General features: G+C 38.0%; 2 protein-coding genes across 3 annotated transcripts; one reads left to right on the plus strand and one right to left on the minus strand.

Annotated features, from left to right (window-relative positions):
• Positions 1 to 1,745: 1,745 nt before the first annotated feature.
• Positions 1,746 to 5,839, minus strand: LOC110750358 (Asparagine synthase family protein). Its single transcript, XM_021950671.2, has 14 exons — positions 5,697 to 5,839; positions 5,270 to 5,600; positions 4,967 to 5,157; positions 4,744 to 4,864; positions 4,368 to 4,646; positions 4,135 to 4,232; positions 3,806 to 3,917; positions 3,551 to 3,656; positions 3,124 to 3,217; positions 2,743 to 2,939; positions 2,558 to 2,657; positions 2,356 to 2,472; positions 2,154 to 2,210; positions 1,746 to 2,043 (listed from the first exon to the last, which is right to left on the minus strand). The coding sequence occupies exons 1-14, from the start codon at positions 5,787 to 5,789 to the stop codon at positions 1,930 to 1,932; spliced, it is 2,010 nt and encodes a 669-aa protein (XP_021806363.2). The 5' UTR covers positions 5,790 to 5,839; the 3' UTR covers positions 1,746 to 1,929.
• Positions 5,840 to 6,079: 240 nt separating this feature from the next.
• Positions 6,080 to 9,838, plus strand: CDC48B (cell division cycle 48B). 2 transcript variants are annotated; one of them, XM_021950672.2, is made up of 12 exons: positions 6,080 to 6,256; positions 6,343 to 6,387; positions 6,502 to 6,557; positions 6,723 to 6,872; positions 7,057 to 7,161; positions 7,512 to 7,611; positions 7,810 to 8,094; positions 8,186 to 8,355; positions 8,507 to 8,635; positions 8,796 to 8,883; positions 9,012 to 9,089; positions 9,289 to 9,838. In XM_021950672.2, exons 1-12 carry the CDS (start codon positions 6,080 to 6,082, stop codon positions 9,580 to 9,582), a joined length of 1,677 nt encoding a protein of 558 aa, XP_021806364.2. In that variant the 3' UTR covers positions 9,583 to 9,838. The 2 variants fall into 2 exon arrangements, with proteins under 2 accessions (XP_021806364.2, XP_021806365.2); XM_021950673.2 differs by having other exon boundaries at positions 7,060 to 7,161.
• The last annotated feature ends 181 nt before the right edge of the window (positions 9,839 to 10,019 follow it).

The following is a 10,019-nucleotide window of genomic DNA, read 5'->3' on the forward strand; positions in this document are numbered from 1 at the left end:
ACTTTTCCCTGCCCAGCCCAGTTTTGCTATGTGGGGTCCAGCCGCAGAAATCGAACGGTAAGTTGTGCGAGGGTTTCGATTAACGGCCCTGATTTATTTTAATGAAAATGGAAGGTTCTTGATCGACTGTCCTGATTGGTGAATTGGTACTACGCTGTGTGCGGTGCACGGTATCTGATACTTACAACAGTATGCTCCGCGGTTGCTGGGCAGTGTGTCAGACGCGCTTAAAGGGAAGGTGAGAAAATTGTTGAAGCCTTTAATGGGAAAGGAGAATAAATATGGCAATTTATTTCTTTTGTGCCAAGAATTGCCAATTTCTCTCTCTTTTTTTATTTTTATTTTTTGCTAAGAATTGCCAATTTATTTCTTCTTTCCTATTCAATTTCCAAATCGAGAAAATCCTTTTTATTTTTTTATAAAGCTAGGGTTTGTGCATATAAGATATTCTGAATCTTTAATGAATGTAGGGTCCACATGAATCTCATTATGCTTGCATTAAGAGATTACTATATATTTTTTTAATAATCATATTAAAAAATTATAATAACATGTGATATACCGTTATTGATTATTGATTTACATGAATTGTTATTATTGAAAGAGAATCAAAATATTACCAAATCGGCAAAAGCGAATTTGCACGTTTTTAAACCTGTTTTTAGAGAAGCAAAGGCGACAACTAGGAGAAAAACTCTCATGCAATGGGGATATCTCTTTTTACTATACATGGTCAATAATGCAATGACACGTAGAATAACTTTTCCATGTATCATTGTGTTATTAACCGCTATCCCCATTACAAGTAAGTTTTTTCGCACAACCAGAACCACCGCTCAAATCTCAACTCCCGAAACCCCCCAACACGAATTGATAAAATTATAGTACATAAATTGAGCAATTCCATCTAAAATTACACACAAAAAGAGCTTAGGAGTCAACAAAAATCCATATCCAATAAGCGGAAAAAAAAAACCCAAACAAATTAATGTGTTAATGTGAAAAGCCAATACTACTCATGCATAACTCGATCACGATCATTCAAAGTGTACCAATTACTCTGTAGACTACATCCATTACACTCAAAGAGAAGTGGACCTATTATCTAAAGAGCCATAAAACTATTCATCACTATCGTAGTTTTGGAACAATGATTGTAATGCATTGCTTGTAGCTTTGGATCCATAAGAAGCAGAAAGTGATAGTGGCATTTGACGTTAGAGAGGAGATATTCAGAGTGTTGCCACTACCCCAACATTATTCTCAAGTGTTTGATGATTGCGTTGATCAAGATTATTGCCTACAAAGTGCAGCTGTGGTTGAGGTGGGGGGAATGTGTGGGTGTGTTTGTAGACAAGTCGTGGAAACAGGACATGATTGTGTTATGGATTTTGAAGGACTATCAAAACCTTGTGTGGCTTAAGGAGACTATTAACATGATGTTGGGAGGCACATGTTCATTATCTTAGTGTACTTGCACTGGGATTTGACGGCGGTCAACTCCAATTGCTTCTTTATGATATGAGGACCAAACAATTTAGAATTTTTGATCAAGATGATAGTGAGATGATGTGTGATATTAATTTAAATTGCTAGCTATAAATGTTATATTTCACATTCTCTGCTCGACGAATATGCCTAAAATTTGGTAAGACTGGAAACTAACCGATAAAATATTTTATAATATCTTGGTCAAATAGAGTTTAGGCTTTAAAATTGGTCAAATAAAATTTGCAAAGCCATGGTTGCAGCAAACGAGGCTCTTTCCACAAACAAAACCAATATAATACAAGGCCAAATTCTCTTTCATACAAAATAATACGACATGTCTGTGTTTAATTAGACGTTTAGAATTTAAAAGAATGAAGAGCAATCAAACGGAGAGGTAAACATGTATCCGACAGCCATTTAGCATCAAACTGTCTCCCACTAAGCCATGTCCAGCTGCTTGTGAATCACTGCGCTTCCCGCAGATGCCTGATTTGCCGCACGGTTACTTCCGTAGTTCTTTCGGTTTGATTCCCTTGCAATTCTTGAACCAAACTAAAACATAAAAGCAGAAAATTCAATGACTAAATCTCACCTTCACTGTGCATGCTTAGCCCAAAAAAAGAGAGGAAGAAAAGCGAGAAAGAAACGGAAAAGATGAACACCTGTATAGCTCTTTTAGGCAGAGCAGCAGCTTCAGACAAACCAAGCAATTCTGCAACCTTTCATAGCACATAAAATAGGAAAGCAATTTAGTGTTTGGTCAACATTCACTGTTTGAGAAACAAGCATTAAAAGCCTGACAGCATCTTCTTCAGTCCACATTAAGTGCACAATTAGATCAATGGAAAAGTTTTTTTCACTGACCTCTCTCAGAATCTTCTTATCTCCTACCCCACTTGGTTGATCAAGGTTGGTGACCTCCCAGAGGGGAATCCCAAGCAAGATTCTTATAACATCTTCATCCAAGAAAGGAAACCGTGCCTAGCATAAATTAAGACCATATAATCAATACATAACACAAAGTAAGGGGACAATGAATGATATTCGTTCGAGTTGTTAGCAGTACCTCCTTGCCATTGTCAGCAATGCACCTATCATCTCTCCCAAGGTTTCTTTTCCAAATTCTCTGCATGTCCAATTTCATTTCCTCATGCAGTGCAAGCCAACTGATAGCACATTAGACCACCAGAACGAGTACCTCAAAGACATACAAATTTCAATACTCTACAAGACTGCAATCTAGTTGCATACCTGCCATTTCTATATTTTGTTCTGTGCCTACCATAGCCAGCACATTGCTCATCTGCACCTGAACCAACAAGAAGAATCCTAGCCTTGGACTTGTATTTAATGCATTGGCGATCCTCATCATTATAATTGCTATTTTCCTCATACACCCATCCATTACCACCAGCAGCAAGCCATAGAGCTATTCCTATATTCAGGTCCTGCAACACAAAATAACAGATAACTATTCGGAAAACTGTACCTTGGGACATGTTACATATTTGTGACATCTCAACCGTAATTTAGTCAAACAGGAAAAAAAAAACAATAAGAATATAAATACCAGCAGGAAACATATCCTGCACAAATGTAAACTACACTAGCCCATAGAATGAAATTGGCTACCATGTAAGTGTTGGCAGGATTTATGAGCGACATGACATGCTTTGTTTCAAAGGTCAAGGTTGGCAAATCAGCATCGATCTCGACAAGCTTCCACCTGCATATCCAATCGCATATAGGAAGGAACACCATAAGCATGAAGACACAGATCAAACCATCAAGGACTTTAATACAAAACCAAGTGATACTGAGTATGGGGAACCATAATACTTCGTTAGAGAGCAGGATAGATTGTATTTAGCATTTGCCACATTCATAATGCACAAGCATGAATCAAAGAACCAAATTTGGGGCGATATCAAAACCTTCAAATGAATATGAAAATGTCATAAAAGAGAAATAATTGTCCAAAATTTTTATTATTTTACGCACATGTTTAGTCAATAAACATTAAACACAGACAGACTCTAGAGGAAAATTTAGTGAATACTTTCTCAAAGGTGCAATTCTTCTTAGTTCGTTCAACCCTGCCTTGGCAGAGATTCTATCAGGAGCAGACCGCCCGTCAAAGCTCACATTAAGTAGATCAATATCATCTGCCAACATAAATTTAAACAGAAAATCAACCCAGCTAAAGATATCACACAAGGATTTCCCAATGCAATTAGTAAACTTTGAGTTTCTTAGCAAACATTGAACATTAAGGCAAAGAGACTGCTGACCTAGCTTATCCAGCTAAACTTACAGCTTGGATCAAGGCACTCATGCAATAATGCTGCAATTATCATAGAATCCAATCCACCAGAAAAAAGAACTGCCACTGGTACAAGTTCGTTTTCCATATCATGTCTACCTGCCTATTGATTCCAATTAAAAGGGTTCAATATAAATCCCAAAACCTACAAATCACTAAGCACCCACTAAAACCTCAAAAGATAAAACCATATTGATTATGAAACAAGAATCTAAGTCCATGACTTCCAAGATCTTCAGGGGATGTGATCATATTTCTCCTTTTCCTTACACAAATACAACCAGAATTGTAAACAATTCAACGAAATAAGAGTTCTGAACCTGAAAAATTGTGTGCAGTGAAGAGCGACGCATAACAGATTCCTTTAAAGCCATTAACACGGTCTGTGCTAGCACTGAATTTGAAGCTTGCATAGGTCCTACTCAGTGTTAAAAAAAAAAAAAAAAAGGCACAATGAGAACCTCAGACAACAAAACCTATAATAAAACTAAATCTGAAAGCTTATATTTTTCTGACTATAGATTAGATTATCTTCACCATGGATGATATTAACCTGACTTAGATGGTAATGCATCTGAATTAACTGAGTGCAAATCATGTTTCCTTGTCAGAGTCTTAGAACTGGAAATATGCAACTCTTCAGGTTTGGGTTCAACGGAAGTTCTCTCCCATTTGATCAGTTCTTCTAGTATGGCATTAGTCCACTCATGCTTTTTCACTTCACCAAGAAAAAGCCCATCGAGTTTTGGAGCACCTATAGATATACTGTATATTCCACATGGAAGCTCTTCCCAAAAACTTAGTTTGGTAGTTCCATTTTCCGCTTCAAAATCTACAGTGCATTGACATTAATCAATGAATGCCGCTTAGGTCTAAGATTTAGAACAATGATTGGGAAGAAAAGTAAAGCTCTATTGAGCAACATGTACCAGAAGAAACCGGTGATACAGACGAAAGCAGAAACCGAGAGTCAGCCACTGTTGGCCAGTGAACAAGAAGACTCCGCCGACCAAATGCATCTCGACCAAACCACAGAGTTTTTGAACTTTCCTATCCATGAAATTACATATACAATTCAGAAACAATCCAAGCAAGATAGATGCTGCCGAAATTTCTAATAAACTAAAAATGAAACTTACCACTCGGAGTTACCTGCCAATAGATGATAGCCCAAGGCCCTTTGATCCTAGAAAGAATATCTGGGACAGATCCTTCACCCATGCCATCAAAATTATTTGTTTTATGCAAATAGGGACTGCAAGAACGGCACTCTCCCAGCAACTGCAGAAGAACTTCACCATCGTTTTCTTCACCACCAATGTCTATTCCCCCAAATATTTCACCTTAAAAAAACAGCATCACAATAGAATCCAAATTTAATATCCAACAGCAATCAAACTTTTTTTTTTTTCAAAAAGCAATGCAAAAAACCCAAACTCGAAAACAAAGACCTACCATTATAAGCAAGGATATTCTTAGAGGAATCTATCAATGGCTGAACTATAGGGCTTATTCCCCTGAGCTGCAAACTGGCACCAAAGAAGTGTAACTCAGCAGCAGAGCTGGGCATGGTGCTGAACTGACTTTCTGTTCGTCCATTTGCCAAAGAGAAACAATTTCTTTCGTCTTCAGAACAAGACTCCTTTACTTCCTCAATAGAAGACGCAATTTCCCGCTCCGGAAGACAACTTGAGACAGTTGAATGAAGAAGTAGCTTCCAGCTGCCCAAGCTGTCGGGACCCCTCCTTCGTAAAGCGGCTCTGAGGTCGGCAATGGTGAAGACTAGCTGCTCGAGATCAACAAGTCAGTTTCAGTGAAATGGGTAAGCCAAAAATAGCTTTGATTATTGACCCAAAAACAAAATATGAGAGGGAGGCTTTACTTGCTCAGACTTCGGGACTGGAAATGTAGAATTGATGAGCAGGGACGATAAATCAAAACGAACGCCATGGATGATCAAGGCAATTCCGCACATCTCTCTGGCTCTGTTTGATTGCCAACCCTAAACCTCTGGTAAGGTTTAACCATAGACCCGGCCCACCCAAGTTTTCAAGAGGGTTTCTTAACGCCGTAAAACAAAAGAGAAAAATAAAAAAGACACGCCTTGCCCGACACTAAAACCTAAAGGCTCTAATTGTAATTTGCATGACCTCCTCTGCCAGAGACCACGTCTAGCGCCGTTGAGCGGCGACAGTCACTGCCTCACAATCACAGAGCTTCCTTCTTTCTCAGGTCTCCCTCTCTTTCTGTCTCTCGCGCACTGAGATGGAAAACCATAGCTTTTGTAGCTGCAGTAAGACTAATACCAACAACGCCAACGTCACAGTGCAATGGAGAGCCGAAGAAGCCATAGCTGGCAACGCTGAAGCTCTCGAAGCTCTCAGAGAACTCATCATCTACCCTCTTCTCTATCAGCGTGAAGGCCAAAATCTCGGTCTCAAAGTAACACATAACAAAAACTCATTTTCTCTTTATTCTCCTACCTTTGCTCTTGTATCTGATTAACTGGTTTCTGGGTTTTCATTCAGTGGCGTCGAGGTTTGCTTCTCTACGGTCCACCGGGCACCGGAAAGGTATTGAATCATTACTTCCTCTAAGGCTTTCTTTATTTGTTTGCTCATTGTCAAAGTTGCAACATTGGTTGCAAAGTTTGTATTTGTATAAATTTCTTTTCTTTTTGCTGTTAGACAAGCTTGGTACGAGCAGTGGTTAAGGAATGTGGTGCACATTTAATTGAGATCAGGTACCCTGTTATTCTTTAATCTCTGTATTGATCTTTGGGTTCAAATGAAATGATGTCTTTTACAGTGTTGCTCATTACTTGGATAAGTTATGATCATATTATGTTCTCATGGTTTTGATTTCTTTTATTAACCTCTGTCTTGTTTTTATGGTATTTTCTGTACAGTCCAGATTCTGTTCACAAAGCACATGCTGGAGAAAGTGAGAAATTTTTACGGGAGGCTTTCTCACAGGCTTCATTGCATAAATCGTCAGGCAAGCCATCAGTTATCTTTATAGATGAAATAGATGCACTCTGTCCTCGCCGTGATTCTAGGTAAAAATAAATGATGCTACAGAGAACTCTTAATGTATCCCTACCTTAAAAATCTGATCTTTTAACTTCATAAATTTACACCCCAAAAAAAAGCTACTGGTTTATGCTGGCTATTTTCCCTTCAGTTTTCTCCAATCTTCGGGCATTCCCCAATTAATATATTTAAGTTATGTTTCAATTGCAGTAGAGAGCAAGATGTTCGCATAGCTTCTCAACTCCTTACGCTGATGGACTACAAGATGTCCTCGGCATCCATACCACAAGTTGTTGTTGTTGCATCCACTAACAGGTTATTTTTTTTCATCTCCTAGAATTTATTATGTGATTTTATCTGGTTATTAACCAGTTGATAATGTGTAGGAATTTCTACAAAATTCGATTGTTTGATGAGTGCTATGATCTGTTATTTTGGTCATGGTTTTGAACTTTCTGATACTCTGTCCTCGTTAAGTTTTATGCATTATGTTCATCTCATTGCCAGTTAGCTAATTTGCAGAAGAGCTCATGGCTTTCTCATTGTTATTAATATTCTATTTGGCTCATATGTAGGTTTTGTTACTTAAGACCATTCATTTAGTTCTTGTATATATTTCCATATTATATTCTAAATGGATTAATATCTGGTTCCTACATACAAAGAGCTGAAGCAATTGATCCAGCACTAAGAAGATTTGGGCGTTTTGATGTTGAAATTGAAGTTACTCCACCCACTGAAGAAGAACGCATTCAAATTCTCAAGGTGAGATTGATGCTTAAAATATTTTTTTAAGCGAGAATTCGGGATTACTTTTTTTGGTAATGTTGATCAACTTCTCATATTGCTCAAATTGCCACACATTATTCCTTTTAAACATCCAGTTGTTGTTCAGATAGTTTAATAGAAATTCAAGAGATATGAGTGTAAGATACACTTATAACTATGCTTATGATTGCTCAGCTCTACACAAGAAAGCTTCATTTGGATTCCAACGTTGACCTACAAGCCATAGCTGCATCTTGCAATGGATTTGTTGGGGCTGACCTGGAAGCTTTATGTCGTGAGGCTGCTATGCCTGCAATTAAAAGAAACTTAGGTGCAAATAAAGATGCTGGTGTGTTTAGCTTAACAACAGAAGACTGGAAGCGTGCAAGGTCTGTGGTTAGCCCAAGTATAACAAGAGGTGTTACGGTGGAAATCCCCAAAGTGACTTGGGAAGATATAGGAGGATTAAAAGATTTGAAGGTGCATAAAGTTTTGTGTTTGCATAAAGTTTTGTGTTTATCTTAGTCTGAACTCTCACAATACTAATTATACCTCACCTTCTCATTGACAGAAAAAGCTCCAGCAAGCCGTTGAGTGGCCTATTAAACATCCTTCAGCGTTTACAAGGCTGGGAATATCACCCATGCGTGGAATTCTTCTCTATGGTCCTCCAGGATGTTCAAAAACCACCCTTGCTAAAGCTGCTGCACATGCTGCCCAAGCTTCTTTTTTTTCTTTGAGGTTTGAACTTCTTTCTTAGATTGAAAAGTTTGATCTACTTATTTAGAAAGAAGCTGCTCACCTTAAAGGCCTTTGAAACTTTTACAATTATAATTAGTCTATTTGACAAAGTAGAAGAGTTGCATGCCTGAATTCATAAACTTTGAATCAGTGGTGCAGAATTGTTTTCAATGTATGTTGGAGAGGGTGAAGCTTTGCTGCGCAATACGTTTCGGAGAGCTCGCCTTGCAGCACCCAGCATAATACTCTTTGATGAGGCGGATGTTGTTGGTGCCAAAAGGTTAGTAACTTAGTATGTTGCAGTTATAGGATTAATCTGCACATTGATGATTTGTTATTTTGTGTATTGGAACAAGTACACTTAATCTAATGAGAATTCCATGATGAGCTTCTACTTACATACAAGTCTCATAACTTTTTTGTTTAACTTAAATCGGCAGAGGTGGGAGTTCAAGCAACAGCAGTACCGTTGGAGAAAGGCTTCTATCTACTTTGCTGACTGAAATGGATGGGTTAGAAGAGGCCAAGGTAAGCACTATATCCCATTAAATTCTTTTACTTCTGCAATAATTTTAAAATCAATTTGTGATACGTATCCATGCTGCATTAGTTCTCATTTCCTGTGGCTTTAAATTGTACTCTCCTTTGGTTTTCAGGGAGTCTTTGTTTTGGCTGCTACGAATCGTCCTCATGCAATTGATGTTGCATTAGTTCGCCCAGGGCGCTTTGATTTGGTAAGAAGTTTGTTCTGTCATGTGACTATGCCATGTTATGTGTCACTTATTTTTTCCAATTTTTTTCTTTTCGTTCTTGTTGTGGTTGAGGTCCTTTCTCATGGTCTGGTTGTCGAGGTGTAAGACAAAATTCTAGAAAACAAAATTTGGCATGGTGTCAAAGAGATAAGTTAACTCTGTTATGTTTTGGAAATTGTAGGCGCTCTTTGTACAACCACCAGATTTAGAAGGTCGATATGAGATACTTCGGGTACATACTCGTAACATGAGCGTAGGAGATGATGTTGATCTCAAAAAAATTGCAAAAGATTCTGAGCTATTCACAGGAGCCGAGCTGGAGGGTCTATGTAGGGAATCTGGAATAGTGGCTCTGAGGGAAGACATATCTGCCACAGTTGTGTGCCATCGCCATTTCCAGACTGCAAAAGATTCTTTAAAGCCAGCATTAACCAAAGCTGACGTGGATTCATATTCGGCATTTAGTACTCGTTAGAATCAAGTGCAGAACATGACAAGTGCAGAAGGACTTCTAATGCGCAAATGCAAAACAAACCCAGCCCAGCATATACTGGCCAGTAGCTACTACCTGAAAGAGTTAGGTTTAATTAACTGCTATGTACATCATTGGTTATTTGGTACTGCTGTGCTCAGCTTTAGTTTTCTTAGCTTTTGAGAATATTGTCTCCATTTGTTTCCTACCCCAAAAACAAGGCTCTGATGAACTGAATATATTTTATATATATATATATATATATATATATATATATATATATATTTTAGGTGAGTTAGGTTTATTTTGTAATTCTATATGTCCTTGCAATATCAATGTTCGATGATTGCCAATCTGTTATGAAAAAAGGTTTTGGTGTTTAATTATAATTATTCCTGACTGACAGGATCCTTTTTAGAGAAGCCCAATTTCTGAAGGAC

The sequence above is a fragment of the Prunus avium genome, chromosome 1, assembly GCF_965620075.1.
Source record: "Prunus avium chromosome 1, drPruAviu1.hap1.1, whole genome shotgun sequence".
Lineage (NCBI taxonomy): Eukaryota > Viridiplantae > Streptophyta > Magnoliopsida > Rosales > Rosaceae > Prunus > Prunus avium.